Here is a 25,203-nt window from a genome sequence, read left to right as displayed (position 1 = left end):
ACCTCGCCGACGGAGGTTGCTAAAAGATTGACAATCTTTTCGTGTGGCACTGCAACAACGCTCTGATTATTAATTTCAATGATCCTGTGGCCAACTCGAACACCTCCTCGTTCAGCGATACCTCCTCTTAGTAAACTACATATAACTCCATTTTGTACACTAAATCCTAACTGATATTTTGTATCTGGTCTCTTGATTTTGACTTCAACAACAGGCGCGCACGGCACGACAGTCAATTTAACGACAGTTTGGTTCTTGGAATTTTTTATGTATGTTTGACATGTGGATAGAGGCAAACCGACCAGCGAGACCCCATTGATTGCAATTATTTGATCGCCGATGTTTAGCTGCCCGCAGCGAGCGGCTGCACCAGCTGGTGCCAAATTTGCAATCACCACTGTCGGTAGCATTGAACCCCAACCAGATTCCACTATCACTACTCCTAAAATTTCACCTTTTGCCTTTGGTACAACCACCTGAATTGAAAAAAAAAATTTAATTTCATTATTCATTTAATTAATTGATTTTTGATTAAATATAGTCTAAATTTTCACTTACTTCTTTTTGCATTTCCTTTTTTGCAAACATTTGTAATTCATCGCCAAAAATTTCTTGTGAATTGAGCACTTCTTGATAATCCATTTCTTTGACAAAACTATGATCTTCAATCCCATTGGCCTTGAGAAATTCCATATACGCCACTTGAAACGCTTGTCCAATACTTTGTGCAATAAACTGAGCTTCTTCACTTTCAAAAACATGGCAAATCATTTTTGGAGTTCTATTAATTTTTGGTGCTTCTTCCATTTCATGTGGTACAAATCGTCTTCTAGCCATTAGAACAACCAAATCTCCAATGTCAGCAATATAAGATATTGTCCTTAGGGCGTGATCCATCATAATTTCTTTTAAATCCGTATTCAAAACCATAATCTTCTCCGTTGATATGAAGAGATCAACTTCTGTACTTGGTTGCGTTTCTCCATCTGGCGCCTGTTCAAATATTTGTCATTAAATATAATTTCTATTTAAATTTAGTCTAGGAATTTTAACAAGAAAGGTAAAATTATTTTTCAAAAAAAATAATAATACTCACCAAAGCCTATCGGAAAGCAGCGTGAAAGACAAAAACAAATTGCATTTCATTATAGGATTTTATTTTTCACAATTATTCTCTACCACATATAGAAATGCTTATTTAAAAAAAAGGAACCATAAATTACAACAATAAAGGAAAAATAAATACAAATTGAACTCGATATAAAAAATATAGGAATCTTCTAAACCTGAGAGTTTGTTCTAGCTTTGTCTGAATGAATCAACAATAATAAATTGACATAAATTTCAAATCTCTGATTAGAATTAGCAAATCATGCCATTCAAAAGTGAGAGAGAAAAATAGAAATAAGAAATATTCGAGACGATATAGTATATGTTTATCATGTATATTTTGAAAGAAGAAAACAAAAATTTCAACCAGCGATCGTCATTTATGGGATTATAAAAAAAAAAAAATAAAATAAAAAAAAAAAAAAAGCGAAAGAAAAATTTTTTTTTTTTTTTTAATTTTGGGTGATTGGGTGAGGCCGACCTTTATTTTAGTAACGGCCTCTTCCACCATGTGCTTCTTAAGGCGTTTTCGCCGTTTGCGACCCCCTTCCTCTTCAACCTCAACCGACCCAAGAAATTGAAGTCTGAAAACTGTCGTGGGCCCGGTGGACCCCACCGAACCACTGATAGGGGCCAGCTTAGGCTGTGCCCCAATTGTCTGTGTTTGTGTTTCTGGTTGGCCGCCACCGGAGGCGGATGCACTGCCTATTAGTTCCTCGCTTGAGTCGCATTCATCTTCATCAAGGCTTCCTTGTGACGCAACGCTGCAGCGCTCATACCCTTGGGTCCCCCCATAGTTTAAGAGCGTAGCCTGCATCGACCCTGGCCCATCCTTTGGTTACGAACGCGCGCCAAACAAACAAACAAACAAAGGCTCTTGCTAGTCACATTGCCACGGCAACCACCAACGGAACAAGGCAAATAAAGAGATAGCAAAAAAAAAAAAAAATCCCAACTCTCTGAGCTGCTAATCTATTATTAATTATACAATCATAATTAATATTCTCACAAAATCAGAAACAAAAAAATTTTAATTTTAATTTCTAAAATTTCAGATTGTAAATGTTCTCTTAATTTTTTTTTCCAATGATATTTGATTGAGCTGTTTTGTCAATCAGTAACAAAATTTCATTTCAATCAAGTATAAAAAAAAAAAAAAAAAAAAAATTAAGAAAACATTTACGAGAGCTGACAGTAAAATGGAATTATTTATTACATTATTATTGTTATAATTATTTTTATTATTGTTAACCTGATAAAATATTTTTTAAAATTTCAAAATTTTCTATCATCATTTTTCTCTTATTAAAAAAAATAGCAGCTCAGAAATTAAATAATTTATGAGTAAAAATATTTTTAAAAAGCGGCTGCGATTAATATATATATATAAATTTAGTAAAAAAAAAAATTGATAGGCAAATATATCTTTAATTAAATGAGTATATAATTTATCAACAAGGCACCAATTAAAATTGATTGTTAAGAAAAAATAATATAATCATATTATTAAATACTTTTTTTCAATCTAATCAAGCAAGGATTATAGGAAGGAAAGCAAGCTTTTTTTTTTTTTTTTTTTTTTGGATTAATGAACAGGACAAAACGGTGTTCCCTTAACATTCGAAAAAAGAATCCACAAAATTCAAGCACAAGTCAAATATAAATATATATATATAGTAAAAAATTAAATGCAGCAAGCAATATTATTTTACTATTTTTTAATATTAAAAATTCTTTAAAATACTTTGGGACGTATTTTATCGAGGGCTTTTCAAAAAAATTTTCATCTCGCACTAAATAAAATTTCTAAGAATTTTTCTTGCTGTATAATATCTAGATATAAAATCAACTGCAGCATTTCTCTGTATAAAAATTCTTTGACATTATTCAGCTGGCAAATTTCTCCAATAAGTTTTATATATTATTGGAGAAAATATATTATCTATAAAATACATATATATAGAGATTTCCTTGAAATATTTATGATTGAAGAAGGCATTCTTTTTGCAAGCTGTGCAAATCTAAGATTTTTTTTGCGCTTGAAAAAGAATAAAAAAAAAAAAAAATACCAGCAAAGCTAGGTGCCCTGATATAAAAATATTCATTTTTCTGCTTCGTAAAGTATTTGAAAGAAAAAAAAAAGATCAAAATAATCAGAATTTTAATAATCATGTATGATTTCTTGAAAGAGCAGATTATTCTCAAATAATGTACTTATGAAATGACGTTATAATCATTATAATCTCATAAAACCAGTAGAACAGAAAAACAAGAGGAATTATACCTCTTTTAGGAAACACGTACGTCGTCATGCTCTTGAAAAATTCTGATATTTATTCCTGTTTTTTTTTCCCAACAACTTTACGTAATAGGTAATGTTTCCAAATAAATTTCGCAAATATATATTAATATCATTAATGAAAATAAGTTTCCAATGAGGTAAATTTGATTTCGGATTTCGAATATTTTCAATAAAAAAAAAAATTTCAAAACCCCTTTTTTATTATATAAAATTGTATCTTGAAATCTAATCTTAAAAAAATCAAAAGTTCCTTTTCTTTTCCAAACCTATGTTAATCTCTCCTAAAATAAAAAGAGAGCAATAATTTTAAAATATGATATACGTTTCTAATCCCAAATAATAATTAAAATCAGGAAATATATTTTTTTTGTTTCGAAAGTGTTATTGTGTGTTTTTTTAAAATTTGCCAAAAGCAATTAAATTTAATGAGAAACATTAAAGAATTATAATTCAATTTGAGTGCAATACGCTTCACATGTGAATAATTATAATTAGTCAAAAAATCTACGAAGAGAAGTAAAAAAAAGATTTATATATATATATATATACCAGGCAAATAAACAAAAACAAATAGATTGTATATAGCTATATAGATAGGTAGATAGATATAGATAGACCGACAAACAGACAGACACATCAAACGTTACACTGAGAAGATGACAGTGTTCAGTGGTCGGGTGGTGTTAGTGATGTGAGGAAGGGGGGCGCTACACTGAAACATTCAGGCCTCTTTACACAACGGCCACTTGACAATGATCTGGATTAATCATTGAAAGAAATAAATTAAAAAATTATTTTAAACAAATTTCTAAGAATAAACAGAATAATATATATTATAAATGATATATATACAAGCAGAATATTATTTATTGAACAATATAATTTAAAAAAAAATATTGTTCAATAAATAATATTCTGCTTGTATATGTGTGCCTTTAAAAAAAAATATTATACTTAATATTAATATATATATATGAGTCTGTCGAAATCAGTCTTGTATACATTTTTTTTTTCTTTGTATAAAATTTTTAAACCTAAAAAAAGACTGATTCCGTCAATGGATGAGAGTGCCGGAAAGAAAACGATGCTTAACTTTATCTCAAGGAAATTCTAATTTAAAAGAATTTTAATAATTATTAACAACTAATTAGAAACATTAGTCTTTTTTCGAAAAAAAAATATTTAGAATTTTTTTTTTTAAGAAAAAAATAGAAAAAGATCATTTTTTTAGTGTTTGTTTTTCCTTGAGGCAATTATACAGCATGTGCTATAAATCTTTCCTGCTAAAACTCTCAGGTTCAACTATCAATTCTCTAATGATCCAGTACCTTATCTATCTGAGGAATTCAAAATGCGCCAATATAAGTAACGTAGAATTACCTCAGAGAGATAAGATTTCTTTTTTTTCTTTTTTGTTTAATTATTAAACATTAAAATATATTATTGTGGCTCAAACTATTACAATATTATATATGTTCTCCATAAATGAAACAGCAAATTAAACTGATTTAGAAGCAATCCAGAGCATGCCACTATATTAAGTGTTTCGACTTTTAATCGAATGTTACTGGGATTTGTATATAATAAAGTACTAAAGAGAATTCATATATATTACCAGAACATTAAAAAAAAAAAAAATGAAATAGAACATAAATGACCTAAATATTATTTTCGAAATAGAGTTCGCTACATTAATATATAGTTATAGGTATTTAATCACGACCTGCGTATAACTAATTTTTCGTGCGTTATTTTAAATTTAAAAAAGAATTTATATATTGTACGTTCATTACTTGTGCTGATAAAGAAATTTTTTTTTTTTTTTTTTTTATAGAAAATTATCAGGAAGAAAGTTTTTTTTTTTGTTGAAAAAGAATTAAATTACCTTTATCCTGGAAACAGCTTCCTCGGCCTGACACATACGAGTCGATTTTGTGGGTTGTCCTTCGCAAACTAATTGTGTAGATCCAAGATATCTTGCTCGAAAAAGTACACCCTCGATTAGAACTGATGGATCGTTCAGTAGTGCTGAAATCGTCATTGAAACATATAATTTTGAATTAGATGAAGATTGATCAACTAAAGTGCCAAATACAGTGAAATAGTCTGCGGAGCAGTGAAGTGCCCTTATCGAAGATACGGGAACAGTTTCCAAAAAATTTTCATTATTATTTGTTTCTTTTGTACTACAACTGATCACTAAATTTGGATCACTTGTAAAAATTTCTAAATCGTTTGCACTTATTTCCGTTTTCATTTTTTTTTTTTTAGATACACTTTACACATTAAAAATCACAGAAAGAATTTTTTTTTTAGAACAAAAATATAGAAAAAATAAGAATTTTACTACTTAGAGAAGTTGTATATCATGTATATAAGAGAACGTTATTTTATTGAAAAAAAAAAAAAAAAATTTGTTACTAACTGAATTATTACGATCTATTCTGATAAATTCTTTTTTTTATAATCCGAGATAAAATCTTGTTCACATTTGTGTCAAAGAAATAAAAAAAAAAAAAAAGTAAATTTGCTCTCGAGCTTTTGATATATCAATGTAAACAATTGAAAATAGAAATTTATTGATGCCTTGAACTGTTTGCGTCTTCTTTGACACTAGTTGACGGTGCAGTGTACAAACCACTGCTCCACAGACATAGTTAATTCAACAATTATAAAGTCATTTATTCCCTCATGAGGCTGTAATTACTTTCGTGTTTACGAATACGAGTCGATATTAACACGCACATTCCTCTGGAAAGAGAAAGGCCATATATATACTTAACTGCCTGATACAGTCAGTATTAATTTTCAAATTAAAGGAAAAAAATAAAAAGACAGAGAGAGAGAGAGAGGTCAGTTGAAAGGAATACGTTATATAATATCAAAGAAAGAAAAAAAAAAAAAAAGAAAAAAAAGATACCTACCACGTGTTAGATGATGAACGCAAGACATGCACCAGGTCCAAGGGTAGCAGCGTTAAAGAAGATTAAAAATACAATTAGTATTCTCATTTCAACAGGTCATGCTTCTGAAATTCACCAATCCGATAAATTAAAGATTTACAATTATACCTACAAGCTACACTGAAATTCGATTATTGTTTTAATTGTGCCATATCTATTTTTTTTTCCCTTAAATACCAGAATAAATTTTGTTAGTAAAACAACTAATCATGCATTACATAAAAATTATTCTAATTTATTCACCTATGCCATTTTGACTTACATATTATACCCGCACTTTTTACATAAATATTATGTGATACAATTATTATAAAATAATATATAAAAATTAATTAAATAATTATTTAATAAATTAACCCATTAAAATGAATACTTTAAATATGAACTTTGAATTTAAATTCTGAATCGATTTTTTATTCATTAAAGGCATTAAAATTTATAAACTTCTTGGTATCGTTATATTTTAATGATAAAGATTCATGAAAAACAGGATATTGAAGATAGACGAACAAGAATTACTATCAATAGTGATAAAAAAAAACAATTGAATTTACCTCAATATTTAAATTTATTATTTTAAAATAAATCTGTCATTGTAAATAAAAATAATAAAAACAAAATTGAAAACTACTAATATAAGGTAAACGACTTTTATAATATAACCATCATAATAAAAGTTTCAGTGATAATGGAAATATGTAAAACGAGGCTAAAATGTTAAGGTTGTTAATGTTGCGCAAGGAAATAATAATCTACTAAAAAGGTTAATATATTGTTCAAGAAAAGCAAAAATTAATAACTCCCAAACAAAATTGGATTTGTAATTAAATTAACCAGAATCATCAAACAAAAAATAATTAACATTACCTTCTTTGTTTCTGCTCTTCTTCTTCCCTTCTTTATCCTGAAAAAATAGCAGTATTATTATTTTTGTTATAAATTTTTCGAAAATTTTTTATTTCTATGAATATAAAACCAAACGTGATTTTTGTCTTATATTTTAAACTCTATTTTAAAATTGAACATTTAAAATTTAATAATCACGATGGGTTTATTCAAATTTTTTACAAAAAAAAAAAAAACATACAGTCGTGCAACATACAATCATGAAAATATTTTATACCCGTGAAAATAGAAAAATTATACTATTTTAAAGTCGAAAATAATATCAGTTTAAATTCTCTTTCACATTCACATATTTCAAATACTGTTTATCTTTTTTTTTTTAACATAAATTTCAACAGCTTTTAATAATACGATAATTTGCAATTTATTAGTTTATAGAATAATTTTAATTTCCCAAACAATTAAGTTAAATTTTTTCATTATAGAGAAACAATTTGAAATTAACAATTTTACTACCTTTTTTTACGGTTTGTTACAATGCTGAACAAAATTCATGCAATCGATACCAAAAGTATTTTAAAAGTGTATAATAATAATTTATTTCATCGATCAGAATTTGTAATGATATAATTAAAAATTATCACTTGCAAAATATTTTTTTTGTTATTGTTCCAATTAAATGTTAACTAACAAATAAATTTATTTAGTCATCAATTTCTCGAAATTTAAATCTCCTTGATGTGAAAATAAAATTAATTATTTAAAAAATTAGTTCTTTAGCAGTGAAAATATCTTCATTCAATCGAAGCAAGATTTTAAATTCTAAGTGATTGGCAATAAAAAAAAATTGAATATTCGAAATCAGTGTGTGTATGTGTGTGAAAAAAATAAACATGACATAATTGTTCTTTTTTTTTTTTTTTGTTGGCATTGCAGACTACTACAAGGTAATCTCTATTCTACAAGCCATAGTCAGAGGCAGAGGCAGAGGCTAACAATCATAGCATTTGAAGGGGCACCTTTTTCACCTTACTGCTGGATTCCTGATGGCTCTGGGGAGGTGAGGGAGAATTTTTAATCGGGGTCTTCTGTGGACTCGACGAAGGTTGTGTAGGGGAAGATATTTCGCGTTCCGAAGGAGATGATTGAATGACAGTAACTACAGGAGGTGGGGATATAGAGGCCGAAGTTGATGGCAACGGTTCGGATTGTGCAATTGGTTCTAAAGGAGTGACACTTAAGGTTTTAGGTGGCGTTTGCTTTGGAGTTGCAATTTTTGCACTCATTGATGGTAACATTGTCCTAGTCTTAGGTTTCCTCCACCCCTGTGCAACATCAAGTCATTATATTAATCGTTAGAGCGTTTATACATTGAGTTAACACACGTTGCTTGGCTAATTATTATTATTATATGTTATACATATAAAGGATTGAAATTAATATCTAGTTTCCTAAGATTCTGCTAGTCGACAGAGTATTATAAAAAAAAAAATTATTTTAAGCATAAAAAGTAACTACATCTTTTCTGTAGACTAAGCAACATCTTAGTTGATAAACAAAATTTGTTGGTTTTACCTTGTCATCGTAAAATCCTTGATCGTCTGTTCTTTGTTGACCAAGTAGTCGATCCGTTTCAAGATCAGTATCGGCTTCTTCTTCATCAACGCCTTCTTCGCCGACCTCTAATTCTCTTTCCTCGAGACCCCTTCTTATTTCCGAATCTTCGCTATTTGTTTCAGTGCAGACTCTCCGTCTGCCATCGAGTAAACTATATCTTAGTTAGATGAACTTGTATTATGAAATTGTGTAATTCTCATCGCAAGTATTCCAAAACTCATGCTGATAGATATTGACAATATTGAATTGCATATTTTAATAAACAGCATGCGTTTTGGAATACTCTGAATAGGGTTGGAGAACTTACCTTGGAATCCAAATGGGACTCACACTTGATTCTAAATGATCCTCAGATGGTGATTTAGCAGGTAAGATTTTTGTTCTTTGTAGAGCCATTTTAATGTCTTTAATGGCAGCTTCAACCTCGCCTCCAATTTCTAAATTAACACTTTGCCTTCCCTGAGGTGCCGGAGGTGGTGGAGTTGCCAATGGATCTAAACCATCTAATTGCAATTCGCTAGTGTCATAGGAATTCTCTTTCTTAACAAATAAATCCGGTGATGAGGTTTTAAGTGTATGTAAAATATCTTTAGTTACATTTAAACTGACATCTTTCACCATTGTATCATTATTATCAGTGCCAAGCATATCGTTTCGTGTTCTTTGGATTATTTCCTTTTCAATTTCATTGATTTGTCGTTTCATCAACATCACAGTTGGATTATTATTATCAGTATCGCTTGCATGTCCACTGGACAAGCCATCCTCGAGTACTGGCATACTAGTATATATCCTCAGGGAATCAGAATTATTTCCCAAATCCCCAACTGATCCAAGTAATCCACTTGCTGGCAACAATTCATTGTCCATCATCATAAGGGACATTTCACTATCTAGATCACCACAATTGCTATCGCAGTCGGTCGTTTCTGGACTGAGGGTAAAATTTCGAGAATGTCCAACTTGTAATCCCACTTCCGTCTCTCCCAAATCTTCACTGCTCCCTGTTCCCATCGATAAATCCAGAAAATTGCTTTCATGTTCGATGGTCTGAAATAAAATACTCTATTTAATGAAAACTAAATACTCAGTTGATAAACAATTATTATCAAGTAGTTTAATTACTTTTAAAATAAACTGTTTCTAAAAAATTACTAATTCTAAAACTTACTGTTTGTGGATAGTCTGATTTTTGCTTTTTCGGAGATTCGTGAACCAACACTTCCTCGTTTGGAAGTCCACTTGCTAACCGTTGACCAACGTAGGAACTACCGCCTTGTCTCCTGAGTTCATACTCAAGATCCTGGAAAAAAAATACAATATAATACGTAATATTCATTTTGCTTTTATAATATAACAAAAACGTACTTGAAAAGCAAAAGAATCTGTATTGTTTTCCTTTTCTTCCGATGGAGGTGGACACTTGAAAAATTCCTCAAGAACTTTTCGAGTTTCAGAAAATTCGTACAAATAATCAAAAGTACTGCCTCCAGGTGAAACAAGGCTGCTTATTGTTTCAGATGGTAAGACAGACGTTTTCAAAGGATCCTCATCCTTGTCCTCGACTTCCGTTTTATTTAAAGGCGTTAGAGAATTTGTATTTTGATCCTCAGAATGTAGAACAGTCGACTCTATCACAGATTCTTGTACATTTAAACTTTCAGTGCAATTATCTTCTTTCTAATAAAAAAATAAATAAATCGAAAAAATACATTAAATTTTTTCTATTCGAGAAATGAATTTTTTTTTTAAATGAAAAAAACTTACCTCTTTCTGATTAGGCGTGTTTGGTAATACTCTTTGTGGGAAACCTGGTCTTGGTGTCATATAAACAGAAGGTGATGACAATAAAGTTGGTAATCGAGAATTCTCACGAACTCCATAACGTCGAGGACTTTCGGAATATTGTGCAATGGGTAATTCACCAATTACTCTGGTAACTTTGTGATTACGTTCAGGAGAAGGTGAATGTGCTTCGCAATCACTTGCTGGTGTTACAACCTGTAGATTAATATTTTATTAGAATTTTCTTTTTGATAAATTTTTTTTTTTATTATCTTCTATTTTTTTAAAAGTAATAATCAAAAAAAATTACCTTGAAAAATTCAGTTGAATTTTGATGAAACGTTGGACTACTGCCAACACTAGAACTAGGAGGTTCTGGAGGTATTCGTCCCCTGTGTGTATCATCAACGCCCAAATCAGAATTAGTATTATTGATTTGACTTGTATTAGTTGATCCTAAATCTAATCGTAGTCCTTGCCAATTATCGTCAATATCATCAAATACAACAACTTCCCCATCGCTAACGATTGCCATACTTCTAGCGGGTGTTGTATGATTTGATTGATAGTCTATACAATTTTTCGTTAGTCCATAATCCAAATCGGTAATACTTTTTGGTACACCATACTCTATATTATTGCTATTTAATATTGAGTCATAATTAATTATGCGATTACTTTTTGGTGAGTCGTAATCAAGAATTGATTTCACTGGATTTCGTCGTACAGAATGTACTTCGGATGAGAAGACAGTCTCGGTCACTTCTCGATTCATACGATGTCTCTTAGTTTCACCGCATCTGAAAATAAATTGAAGCATTTTTTTTTTGTTTTGCCTTTATATCTCTTTTAGTCACGCAAGCACTCAAGTTTCTTTTGATTAACTTACCGACTTCTTAATTCCCACACACTTTGTCTATTAGGAGATTTGTTGTTCTTCTTTGCAGATAATTTTTCAGATGAAATTTCATCGTTTGGAACTGAATTCGAAGCTGTAAGATAGCGTGACTTTCGAGATGCTACTTTTGCACGACTCTGCGAAAAGACTTCACGACCACCGGCTATTTCAATTATTCTAAAATAAAAATTCAATTGTGTCAGTTATAAATATTGTCAAAGAATTCTTTGTAGAATAAAATAATTTCTGTGTAAAAGTGTTTTTTTGTGAATAAAATATTAGGTTTAGATAAATTTTCAAAGGTGAGTAAAATTTTTGATGTATCACTGATTCTTTTGAACACTTCATTGCTATTACTGATATATGATTTCATTATTATTTATGAAGCATAAGAATAGTATGCTCCACACCCATTGATACAATTTAAAAATGTAAATATCTACAAAGCAATTGTTTAGTGAATAAAAGTCCTGTCAAGTCGTTAAAGAAATTTTAAATTAGTTTCTGTTATTGAATTTCATCAATAATTAATTAAAATATTAAAATTCGCACCTATTTTTTAAAAAAAAAGTCCAAAAATGACAGAAGGTTTAACCTTAAATCCATATGTGTAATTTTGAAAACTCGTTGTATCTTTAAATATAATATCTAAAAATTGACAACAAATGAAATTGTATTTTTCAATTTTTCCTGACAATTTCGAAATGCACATTTTTATAAAGTTTAAAAATAAATAGGGTGCCATTCCATTATATTTTTATAAGCAATAACTTCTACACACTATTTTCCAATGTGTAAATATATATAAATATATGTATATCGGACACAGTTACTTTCTGAAATAACATTGATTCATTGATTCTCCGTGTGTGACGCTTTTGTCGATTTCCGGTATTTAAATAAAACCTATCTCGCCACATATGAAAATTAAAATAGCTTTCAATATTTTATGGAGAGAAATTTATTAAATCTATTTAGAGCAACATTTAAAACAAATAATTTTTTGTTGCAATATATTAATATTAATTTTATATTTAATCTTTTTTTTTCTTTTTTTTTTTTTAATAAGAGAGGTTTTTCATTTTCTGTTTATTATTAGAAACACGTCGCAGTTAACTTGAAGTTTTTAAAGGGGATAGATGATTATTATGCTCAATTTTTACGGGATGAATTTGAATTTATTTCGCAATTTAAGATTTTATTTACCTGTGAATTTTATAAAATGAATTTACATTATATGTGAATGTATTTATTTATAATAATTATTTGTTTGGCTAATATAATAAATTATTTAGAAATTGAATCATTTTATTATTAGTTGGAATTTTTTTTTGATAATTAGAATCTTTTACATATATATATTTATTAGTAAAAGATATATTTATTTATGATACCTGGAGTCTCGGAGTTTATAGCTGCGATCGTCTTTAGTTGATGTGAGAATATATATAGGACTCTCTTCTGTTCCACTATCCTCAAGTTGAGACTGAGGCTGATGATCACTTCCGGCCAGGCTTCCGTAATTTGGAGCATCTTCACTACGCCCAGAGGCAGATGATGAACTCGAGGACGATGCCTTGGTTGTAGTTGGAAGTTGTCCTTCACCAATGAAACCAGGCACCATACTCGTTGTCCTACGGGACAGCGAACCTGATTTTTTCCTACCATTGGCTCGTTTCCTACACCTACAAATGTAACTTGAATCTCTTAACAAGTATATTATATATGTACATCCAATTAAAATTGAAGCTAATTGGCATTCATCTAGCATCATCTACTACACTATATTTTCATCTCAAAAAAAAATTGTTTCTACAAATATTTTTCTTCTCCTTTCTTTTAATTAACTTTGTCAAGAAAATATTGATTATCATTATATTGGGAATAAATTATTTTATAAATTTATTCACAATAATGTGGGTTTTGAATTTGAATTCTAGCTTTCACGATAAATAAATAATTAAAATATTAGCAATATTCACGTAATATCGATGGAATTGAACCGATTTCAATTTCCGGGATTTCCTTACGGCATTAAACGGGATTAAATTGATTCGTATTTCCACCATCCTAATGGAATTACTTTTGATTTGAAATGGTTTGGAGAAACGAATAATATTTCTCTATATATATATATATATATATAATCGTTTCAATTTATATTTTAATTAAAATACAATCTTAATATTGGGTCACAAACACTCAATACATATATATATATATACATGTAGAAAAGTGTTACTTGCCTGTCGGAAGTTTCCCTTTCAAGGTCGATCATGTCTTCCGATACCGCGGAATTGGAGGGTGCGGTGCTGGTAGCAACGCTTGAGATGTCAATGATGGAGTTGACCTCCGAGTGACAAGGATGGTCATGCAGCTGATCAGCTTGCGTTGAACCCCCTGAAAGCGGGGGTGGCCCTCCTCTAGGCCGGCATTTTGGAAAAAGTCGATTTAAATCTGCGTTCTCCAAAATCAAGCTTGTCATCGCCAATTAACAATCATTTCTCCATAAAGGGTCCTGTCCATTATCTTGAAACCAAAAAACAAAAAAAACAATGAACCTATAACATCAATTATAATCTTTTTTTAACATAATCAGATTTAAAAAAAAAAATATTGGATTTTTGTAATATTCGTTAAATACGTTATTTTAAAGAGAAAACTCTTTTTTCTCCATTAAAAATTATTTTAATCGTATACAATTAAAAGTTTTAATTACTGAAACGTTTTGTTTTGATAACATTTCGTGGAAAGCTGCGCATTTTGAAAGAGCAAGAGAGAAATGATTTTAATTTGGACAATTTTATTACTGTCCTCTTGTTTTCATTGCTTTTTCTACTATATATATATACATATATATATGCGGACAATGAATAGAGCATGTGGCATTTTACACCTTTTTGAAAGAGAGAAGGTGAAGAGAAAAGGAGAAATTATTTTCGCCTAGCTGAGTCTCGAGCTCTCGGGGCTTGGCTGGGTGTCGTGCCCACAAGCACAAACATGGGACACGACTACTCTGTGCGAGGTGAACGGGGTCGGGGGTGAGAACCTGGTCTGTGTGCGCTCCTCTGAGTGTGGAATCAATAGGGGGTCACTGGCATCAACAGATACAATTTGAGTACCAAGCAGTACTTTTTATTCATGAAAATATTTTTTCTTTTTATATATACTAATATGTATATATAATCTAATAAAAGGCGTAATTTTTTTTTTTTTTTTTTAATCCAAACCATTATATTAATAACTAGCTTTCAATATAAAATTCTAATTATCTTTTCAATGCGCGTGTATACATATAGTTTTTTTTACCATTCTTTTTTCGTTTATACATTATATTATATATGTAAAGGTAATTCAATTAAATCAAAAACTTGAACTTTTTTTTGAAATTGAAAATAAATGTATAAAGTGCAAACTTATTTTTGCACACCCTTCAGAATATCTATAATTAAGTGCTAATAAAAATTGTACGATGATAAGCTTTTTTACTTTATTATTCCTTGATTATTATATTTTAAAAACTTCATATTCGCAGGATAAAAATATTCTTTTATTTTAAGAATTCAATCTTGCTAAAATGCATTTAATATACAATAATACAATAAAATAGAATAACAGTATAATAATAGAATAATAAAACTAAAGAATATATTTTTATTCAAATTTCGTTTGTTTGTTAAATTTGTTTTAAATAATTTAATAATTTCCTTAAAAGTGCAATTGATTTTACAATAAAGTCAAACAACTTCCATTTAGCGCTATAAACGATTTTATATACCTAGAGGCAAATTTGTAAATTGAAATTTAACAAATACTTTACAATTTGAATTTTTAACTTTAACATTTTATCAAAAAAAAAATCAAAGATAAAATTAATTTAAATTTTTCAACATAAAGTACTTTAATAAAAATTGTTATAATTAATATTAATTATTTATTTAATATCAAATATTTAAATTTTTATTTCAGATTCAATTGAAATTGAAATTTCAGTAATCAAATAAATGGCAATTTAAAAAATTAATTGTAATAAACAAAATAGTAAATAGCGTAAGCATACACTATAAAATCGGTTCAAGTTTATCTATACTTAAGATGTAAAAATTTTTAACTTTTAAAAAATTGCTAGCAATTAACATTAATTGACGTGATAGATATAATAAATATATTTTGAAATAAAGCGAACATTTTCTAAACTACCAAGCCTGTTTTTATGAACGAGCTTATTTTTTTTTTTTTTTTCAACAAAATTCCTCTCTTGTGATAATCAAAATTTCCGTTCATTCTCACACTCCAATATAAATCTTTAGGAAAGTTTTAATTAAAGCACTAAATATAAGGATATGCAAATATTCAGCTTTGTTCTACTTAAGTTAACATGAATTATATGTGAAGCATGCACATTGAATGATTTTAATTAACTTCAAATATTTGACATCGTATCAAATGATAAGAATATAAGTCAAAGATAAGAATAAATCGGTTTTTTTTTTTAATTACATTTCAATATTAAAATTCATTGATATATGAAAAATTATGTGTCTCTGTCACTTATTCCCAGATGTTTGGATTCATCATTCTAATTTTTAACTAAAGCACAAATTCTACAAGTGCTTCTTCAGTTCTTTTTAACAAGCTCTTATAATGTTTTTGACACTCACTTCCGATGTTGAGAGAGAGAAAAAAAAATAAAATAAAAGGAGTACCGACCAGAATTGAAGGTGAGTCGTACTTGTCATGAGCAAGCGAAAAACCCTTCCGTATTTTCGTTCGTGCGCAGTAGCTCTCATGATTTTCGTTAACTTTCTTCACTTCGATCTCGAGAAAAGCTCTGACTACGGGTACATATCAACACCTCTCGTCGCCATTACATTTAAAAATTGAAATTTTCAATTTTTTTTAAATAGGTCACATAAAATCTCTTTCTTTACAACATATTCTCTGATTCAGTGATTTTTCCATTAAAAAAAAAAAATTCTTTTACTTTTTTAAATCACTGCGCTTTTTTGATGCATATATACGCTTTTACATTTGAACGTCATGTTAACCACGTTGTAAGAGAAGAATTTACACCCTTATTAAAATCAGCCCCTATGAATCATCATTCGATTTTCTGAATCATATCAAAAACGAACACATACTATGTGTAAAAATGACGAATCAACTATAGAGAAATTGAGAGGGATCAATGAAAATTGAAAGAATATTTTCAAAAAAAATTAATAAAATAATTAGAAATATTGGATGATAAAAATTATATCTCTAATTGAGATTTATTTAGAAAGAGAAGAAATAGAAATAAAAGTGTCTAATCTGCAGACACAGAGTATCCCCTTATACGACTCAAGGAGGGGAATCGATCCAACACATTAATGTATCCCACGGTATATCGCATTGAAAAGCACTGATGAAAACGTGAAATCATAACGAACATTTTTGTAATAAATAAAAAAAGATATTTAAAATTTTCTTTACCTGTCAGTTTTGAAACTTAAAACATACGCCTGTCACTAGATTTAAGGCACAAAACACCGAATTCAGAGGACTTAAGTGCCTCAATTAACAAGAGGTCCGGACATAAAACACTGTATACGGATCTCGGAGGGTGGCCGGTCACTGTCATGTCAGTGAAAACCAAGGAACAGATGGCGCTGAAAGCTAAGGGTTGTTCGCGACACCCCTAGTGTGGCATAACCCCTCTCATGCCTTCATATATAGCCAATAGGGGAGTTAACGCAAAAGTTCCAATGTGAGGAAAGGGTGGTTACCTAAAAAAAAAAAAAAAATTTTATTTTATTAATTGCATTTAAAAAGAAAAATTAGAAGCATATTTTATATTAGTTATAAAATATTTATTAATTTTGTTCTGTTTTTTCGAAACTGCAGTAGTTTAATACTTAAATTAATACAGTAGTTTCTAAATTAAACTATTATTTATTTTTCACCAATTAGAATAAATAAAATAATAAATAAAATTTCCATTTATTAGGATTTAAAAAGCATATGTATGAATTCATTCTGCATTGAATTTATATAAATAGAAATAATGTTAACATCATTGAAAAATTATTTTTTTTTAGAAATAAACATCTATTCCATAAATGAAACTTTGTTTCTATATTGCTACTTTATTTCGCGAACTGCTTTTGTTTTAGAACCAGTTGTTTTCAAAACATTAATTTTCATTTTCTTTTTATTATCTAATAGACGTCTATTTGTCTGTTTTACGTTATTCATAAGTTAAGTAAATAAAAACCTGCTTTTTTTTATTAGCTTTATAAATTATTGAATGTTTTGTTTAGTAACGGGTAAAATTTTTTGACGTAAATAGAACATTCATTCTCAACGTACATTTTGGAAAATATCAAAATATAGTGAAAATTTAGAGGTTATATAAATATAAACTCAAGTGCCTCGTTTGAATTTATTAAACAAACGAAAAACTGAAAAAAAATAATAGAATTATAAAAGGTTAATTAAACTGAATATAATTTTACAAAGATAAGTTACTTTTCAAGGAAAATTATAAAGAAATGTTTAAGCATTTCGTAGTTGATTCTCTATTTTCGATTTTTTTTTCAATTCTGCAATTTTTTCCACATTTTCTGTAAACTGAATTATACTATTGAATATAGATTTCGTACGTTATTTGTACATTACTTCTCTTATTTATTTCCTTTTTTATATTTTTTTTTTTAAACCTTTATTTTTATTTTTACTGAATACGTTACAAACATTGAACAATTACTATATAGATACGGCAATGGCTACACGCATTTGAAACCTTAAGTCGTATTCATATGTACTAAAATTGAAAATATCAAGAAGGCTAGCTTCCCACCTCTGTTAATATTTGATTTCCTTTCTCTGACAGTTACATATTTATAGCATTTTTGTTGTAAGCAGATTACCATCAGTGGTGGTTTAATTTTAAATAAAAAACAATTTAACAATTTAAAATGGAATTACCAATAACATACTGCTTGTGCGGTCAACCTTTTGATGATGAACAATTTATGATACAATGTGATGTCTGCAGAGATTGGTATCATGGAACGTAAGTTTTTCGTTTTCATGGCATTTGATTGTAATTACAAACCCTAGCTTGTTGACTAAAATAGACAAGGAAAAAGCCCATTATTTATTAAATAGTTTATTTATACTTAAAATAGAACATAGTTTTCTATTTAGTCTTTAATATCGAGCATCAGTTGATTACAAAAAATGAGAAATTTATTAAATGCTTAAAAAAAATAAATTGTTATGCCTTACATAACCTACAAGGAGTATTTTTAATTATACATCAATTTCAATTAAAAATGTAATATTGTCAATGAAATACAATCTGTTTTTAAGTTAAAAACTATTTGCACGATTGAATAGTAACTTTTAAAAGATAAATTTTATATAAATTGAATTCGAAAATATAAATAATAGTATCGAAAATTTTTTTGTTCTATTTATGATTTTAATGCTAATTTTTACCTTTGTGTGAAAATATTTAATTGTAAAAACTATATTTACTTTCAAGGTGTGTTAATGTACGAGAATATATGACAATAGACCTTGACAAATTTCATTGTCCACGATGTGAAGCAACTAGTGGACCATCTATAAGTAAGTACAAATTACAAGATATTTTGAATCTGCGAATACTAAAATTTTTAATTTCCCTCTAGTGAAAACCAGGACAAATTGGCATCGTCATAATTATTTAGAAGTAAATGCTGAAACAAAACCCGTGCAAACTGGAACTCCAGTTTTTATCAGAGAATTAAAATCGAGGCATTTTGCAAAAGCAGATGAAGTTGTAAAATACGTAAGAGGTCAACAATTAACAATACAATATTTACAAAATAATAATTTTGACACGCCTATCATTGTTGATGGAAAAGAAGGTCTGGAAATGATTGTGCCACCGTCCAATTTTAGTGTTTACGATGTCGAGAGTTATATTGGTATGAAAAATTGAAAAAAAAACAAACTTTTTTTCCATTATTTTAATTTAAAAAAATGACTAAAATTTGAAATATTTACTTTAGGCGGAGATCGAGAAATGGATGTTATTGATGTTGCCAGACAAAATAATATACGAATGAAACTAAGAGAATTTGTTGAATATTATAATGCATCTGTTCGTACAAGAATTTTAAATGTTATAAGTCTTGAATTCACAAATACTGGGTATTTAAAAATTATTTATTACATTATTTAAATAATTATTTCATTAGTTAATAATGAATTATATAGATAGAATTTCATAGAGATGAAAAATAAAATTGTAATATTAAAAATTACAGTCTTGCACCATTAGTGGAAGCACCATATATTGCACGTAAACTTGATTGGGTTAATACAGTTTGGCCACGAGATTGGCCCGAGGACAGTGAAATGAAACGTCCAGAAGTACAAAAATATTGCCTAATGGGCGTAAAGGATAGCTTTACAGATTTTCATATTGATTTTGGTGGCACATCTGTATGGTATCATATTTTACGTGGTGAAAAAATATTTTATCTCATCAGACCAACACCCACTAATTTACAATTATATCAACATTGGATGTGTAGTTCAACACAAAGTGAAACTTTTTTCGGTGATCAAGCTGATGCATGTTACAAATGTACTCTAAAACAAGGACAAACAATGTTAATACCAACAGGATGGATTCATGCAGTTTTAACACCAGTTGATTCTCTTGTTTTTGGAGGAAATTTCGTTCATAGTCTTAACATTCCTATGCAAATACAGTTAGTATTTTTTTTTTTTTTTTTAATATTATTACTATTTAAATATATATTTTCGTGTTTATTTCTTACTTTTCTTTTTAGAATTTATGAAATAGAGAAAAAAATGAAAACACCGTATAAATTCCAATATCCTGGTTTTGAGACAGTCAACTGGTTTGCTGCTAAAAAATTATTGAAAGAATTAAAGGAATTGAATCATGAAGGTAAAAAATGTCCTGCCTACTTTTTACAAGGAATTAAGGCTTTATTAAGTATACTCAAACAATGGAATACCGATAAAGATGTAAGTTAAAATTAAAATAATTATTATATATCATGTAAATATTAAATTTTTATAATATTACAGTACAATATGGCAAGTCGCAGTCAAATACCAGCAATTATAAATAGTGTAAAATTACTGAAAGATATCAGTAAAGAAATTCGACATGCAGAACGTTATTTAATATCGTTAAATCCACCGAAACCAGAACGTGAAAGTAAACGAAAAAAGAAAAAACCATTGAATAAAGATTTTGTTGACTTTGAAAGTGCAGATCGCATGAAAAATAGTCCATTCACTGCAACAGTTAATAATGAAGCAAATAAAACTGATACTGTTATTAATGAAACACGAACAAATTGTAGGCCTCCTATAAAAATGACTTTACCTAAACCACTTCCTGCCTTTTCGTTTGTTAAGGAAAATGCAAATTCTCAAGCAAAAACAACTGATATGACATTTACTAAAAAACGGGCATCAAAACCCGGCAAACAAAGTCCAAAAGTTATTAGATTTAAATTAGGTGATAAGGAAATGGTTCGAAGTACAAATGACAATATTAATATTTATGGAAATTTTGCAATAGATAGTACAGTTGAAACGCCTAAGAAATTAACGTGGAAACAAACATCGGTTTATGATTTTCACGATGGTAGTAATGAAAGTGATGTGGAAAAATTCACCATCGACGAAGAGCCAAAGCGAAAGAAAGTTACGAAAACACCACAAAAAAGAGTTAAGCGTTTATGTACACAAGATAATAATATTCCTAATGAAACAATTCCAAAGAATGGCATTGAAGAACTTTTAAAAGCATCCGCTTATACATTGGGAACAACAAGTCAACGATTGGACGTTAAGTATGTATAATTTTTTATTTCATATTTTTGTCTGTATTTTTATAAACAAAATTTGACATTTATTTTCAGTCCTTCTGTGTCCAATTCCTATTTCGAACAACCGGCCGCAACACCAAATATGGGGTAAGAATTTAAAAAAAAAAATTTTTTTTAAAGTGTGTAGTCTTAGTTTTAGTTTGTTGTAATGTTTTATTATCATTATTATTTTATTATGTTTTCTTTGCGAATGGTCAATGCGTCATTTTTTGATGTCTTGATGTCTTAATAATTATAAATTGAAAACGGTTAGTTCTGGCAGGGCATCTCCATCGACGCAGGATGCTATTGCCGGAATGCTGTCAATTAGCGGTCAATGTTATTCTTCAACGTCGAAGAAACCAACGAAAACGCAAAAAGCAATAAAACCGGCTCGAGCAATAATTGACGATGATGATCTTTTACTTGAAAATATTGACAAAGTCCATCAGGACGACGATTTTAGTAAGAATCTTTTTATAAAAAACAAAAAATATTAATTAAAATTCGATAAAAATTTTAATTACGGATTTTCTATTTTCTAGTTTATCCGGCATTAGACGTATCGGATGACGAGGAATTTGTTTTTAAATCAAAAGGCAAAAGAGAGGAGGATGAAGCATGGAATCCAAAAGCAAGAGTTGGACCACTTTTACCAAAAACTAATCGTCCCGCACGTGAAGGTGCTAAAAAAACATCAGTGGAAAAAGGATTGGAAGCCGCAGCTGCTAAACGAGCGAAGCAACCGGTAAATTTCCATATTTTTATGTATTAGAAAAATAGAAGTTCATCCATTTAAATAATTTAAGAATATTAAAAACCTATAAAATTACTGATCACTAAATCACATGGCTTTGAGATTAAATTTTTTTCAAATTCTATCATCAATAATTTCGAGAATATAGATTTTTAATGACTTTAAAATTTGTTAGTATTTTGGAATTACCTGACCTTGAAATAAAATGAGGAAATTATTTTCAAATTAGTCTTATTTATTATTAAAAGAATTTTTTGAAATAAAAAATTTTTCTTTTCTAAAATAACAAACAATATTGATAAATAAACTAATTTTTAAAATTTCTTCAATTCTTGTCTTTTTAATTTATTTAGTCTACGTCGAAAAGAACGTACAATAAAAAGAAGCAAAAAGATATATCTATTGCATCAGCTGCGACAAGTTCTGTAATATCAAGGGAAAGTACACCTAAAGCAAGTACCACTACTTATACTTCAATTTTATCCAGTCCAAATAGACTAAGAGATGTTAAGGCAAAACTTGCTGCTCCCGTTCCAGTTGGTAAGAGAAAAATCAAAATTTATTAAATTGCATATACGTTTAATGAAGGAAAAAAAAATATTAATGATAAACGATTTTCAGAGCGAAAACCGAAAAAGGGTATGAAAACGGCCAAACAGCGTTTGGGAAAAATTTTAAAAATTCATAAAATGATACATTAAAACCATGAGAAACAAATTTTGAATAATTTTCATTTATATTCATAATCACTTTGGTAGTTCCGAACTGCTATATGTAAATAGAGCGAATATTTTTTTAATTTGAAAATATTTTTTTTCAAGAGAATATCTTTTCAAGTACAATATATTTACTTAGGTAGTTTATTGTTTTAATTTTGTATTGTTTAATTTTTTTTTTTTTTTTTTAATGTATAAACGAAACTTCCGAGCACAGTATTCTGAACAAAGTATATAGAAATAATAATACAACGATTGGTTAAGGTTTAAAAACCTTAGACATTTTATATATTCTTTCTAGTTGTAAATATGATAATTCCGAAAGAGAAAAAAAAGTTATGTTGACAATCAACCTCTGAATATATTCCTAAAGGACAAAATCTTTATTTATTTACTGAGGTTCTAAAATAAAATAATTTTCTTAAATTTTTAATTGGTATTTTTACATACCATATACTTATAAAAATTAGGCAATAAATATAGAGTATTTAAAAATTTACATTAAACTTAAAACAAGTAGGAATTTGTTGTCAAACAACAAATTGATAAATATAATATAAATAAAATTTATATAAAAAAAAAAAATGTTATTGACAAGTTTTAACTCTTGCAATAAAATTCAATTTATTTAAAAGTCTGAATATTCGAAATAAATGTAACTACATATAGAGATTGTATAATAATTCGTACAATATACAAAACTGTAGAACAACTTAATGAATAGGCTTAAGAGAGGCTGTATTTGTTTAATCATATACTTTTCTTAAATTTACCTTTCTGAATGCAAAGCGCAGATTGTATATGAAAGGTAAATTATTAACTTTAAAAGGTGTTATAATTATGTATACATATATATATATTCATACAAAAAAGCATTTGTGAATAATATAATCTATTTTTAAAGTCATAAAATTACATATATACTCTATATTAATTTCAATAATATTATTAACAGAATGTATGTTGTTCTATAATTTTATTGCTTCAGTATTGATTGTTGAATTTTTAATACACATAATTATTAACATTAACCTGACAAAATATGCGACCATAAATGCTGTGAAAAAAGACTTTTTTACTATATACCAGGCGGTAAACTAACAATTTTTTAATTTTGACAAAATGCAATTTATTTGTTCTTATATAGTTAATTAATATTAGATATTAAGCATAACTAGCGTAACTCAATCCAACTCATTTATAGTACTTGTATTTCATAAAAGTTATGGGAAAACCTTCGAAATTAAAATATGTTTTTGCACTCACATATTTTAAATGTCAAAAAATTTTTTTTTTTTTTATTCCTGACCTATTTTATTTTTTATGAAATAATTTTTTAATTGTTAAATATAAGAATATATATTTATAAATCAAGTATGAAATATTAACTCATTATTATTTAATTTTCTAAACTTGGTCATTAAAAATACCTTCTTAATGTGTTTATAAATGTGGTGGTAGTAAAACAATTAGTTGAAGCAAGAGTTGAAGGTATCGTAAAGTTACAAAGAGAGCGTTAGTTTAGTGTGTCATGCGCGACTTTACACACGGTTGTCTGCACTGAAAAAGTTCGCGTTTTTTTTTGTATATACAGTAAATTGTTTCATCATTTGTGCAATTCAGTGATTTAAGTTGACATTGCACAAATGTAGTTGAGTTAAGATATGAATTTTTAGTATAAAAAGTATTAATCTCCATTATTAAAGTGCAGTATCATTAAACAATTGCCTATTAAATCAATTTGAGCTGTGAAATTAATAGTAAAATTAATTGTGTTTGTGTTATAAGTGTAGTAAATTAATTGTGCGTGTGTGACTCGAGAATATTTAGGATTTACATTAGAAATCAAAAAATAATTTATTCAACTTACTTGTGACAAAAGTTGTTGCAATTTCTCCAATAATTTACGTCTACAAGGTAAATTGATGTTGATATTAATGATATTTTCTTGTTTTTCATTATAGCAATTGTAATGTTATTTTTTAAACAATTAATTTAGTTGTCATTAAATAAAAAAAAAAAAAAAATTATCAAATGTATGCTTGAAAAAATAACTTATAGATAAATTTTTTCAAACTTTTCGTCAAATTTTACGAAGATAAAACATTTATTATATTTACTTTAATTTATGACTGATCTAATAAACTCTATCTATAAGAATTCCCCAAAATATTCCATGTCATTCTATTTGTTTATCAAACATAACCTTAAAAGTTATCATTTCTGTATAATTGAAGTCATAATAATAAAATTTGTTAAATTAATATCTTATGAAATTGAGCTTGATATAACCTTTTTTTCTATAAACAAAATATAAATTTT

General features: G+C 28.2%; 2 protein-coding genes across 14 annotated transcripts in view; one reads left to right on the top strand and one right to left on the bottom strand.

Moving 5' to 3' along the window:
* Nucleotides 1-24,770, bottom strand: part of LOC127289758 (uncharacterized) — a 30,057-nt gene extending 5,287 nt beyond the window's left edge. The window contains exons 1-16 of one of the 12 annotated variants that reach the window (XM_051317887.1): nt 24,752-24,770; nt 16,997-17,289; nt 13,768-14,050; nt 12,916-13,206; nt 11,513-11,698; nt 10,934-11,423; nt 10,606-10,839; nt 10,207-10,518; nt 10,010-10,141; nt 9,146-9,888; nt 8,797-8,995; nt 8,241-8,546; nt 7,243-7,279; nt 5,298-5,440; nt 559-993; nt 3-476 (exon numbers count right to left, since the gene is read on the bottom strand). In XM_051317887.1, the coding sequence (XP_051173844.1) occupies nt 3-476; nt 559-993; nt 5,298-5,440; nt 7,243-7,279; nt 8,241-8,546; nt 8,797-8,995; nt 9,146-9,888; nt 10,010-10,141; nt 10,207-10,518; nt 10,606-10,839; nt 10,934-11,423; nt 11,513-11,698; nt 12,916-13,206; nt 13,768-14,006 (4,221 nt within the window). In that variant the 5' untranslated portion in view covers nt 14,007-14,050; nt 16,997-17,289; nt 24,752-24,770. Of the gene's footprint in view, nt 1-2; nt 477-558; nt 994-1,426; nt 1,943-5,297; nt 5,441-7,242; nt 7,280-8,240; nt 8,547-8,796; nt 8,996-9,145; nt 9,889-10,009; nt 10,142-10,206; nt 10,519-10,605; nt 10,840-10,933; nt 11,424-11,512; nt 11,699-12,915; nt 13,207-13,767; nt 14,051-16,996; nt 17,290-18,031; nt 18,257-24,751 lie in introns of those variants that run through there. The other 11 variants (XM_051317885.1, XM_051317890.1, XM_051317889.1 and 8 more) reach the window with 11 other exon arrangements.
* Nucleotides 18,400-24,150, top strand: LOC127289761 (histone lysine demethylase PHF8-like). 2 transcript variants are annotated; one of them, XM_051317900.1, is made up of 12 exons: nt 18,400-18,578; nt 19,053-19,138; nt 19,201-19,479; nt 19,564-19,705; nt 19,822-20,271; nt 20,353-20,554; nt 20,618-21,393; nt 21,463-21,516; nt 21,692-21,873; nt 21,954-22,156; nt 22,519-22,705; nt 22,787-24,150. In XM_051317900.1, the coding sequence occupies exons 1-12, from the start codon at nt 18,481-18,483 to the stop codon at nt 22,864-22,866; spliced, it is 2,739 nt and encodes a 912-aa protein (XP_051173857.1). In that variant the 5' UTR covers nt 18,400-18,480; the 3' UTR covers nt 22,867-24,150. The 2 variants fall into 2 exon arrangements, with proteins under 2 accessions (XP_051173857.1, XP_051173856.1); XM_051317899.1 differs by having other exon boundaries at nt 21,683-21,873.
* Nucleotides 24,771-25,203: the final 433 nt, after the last annotated feature.

This window comes from Leptopilina boulardi, unplaced genomic scaffold (genome assembly GCF_019393585.1).
Source record: "Leptopilina boulardi isolate dan_hultmark-lab unplaced genomic scaffold, ZJU_Lbou_2.1 LbouV2_51, whole genome shotgun sequence".
Lineage (NCBI taxonomy): Eukaryota > Metazoa > Arthropoda > Insecta > Hymenoptera > Figitidae > Leptopilina > Leptopilina boulardi.
This window is presented reverse-complemented; position numbering and strand designations above follow the sequence as displayed.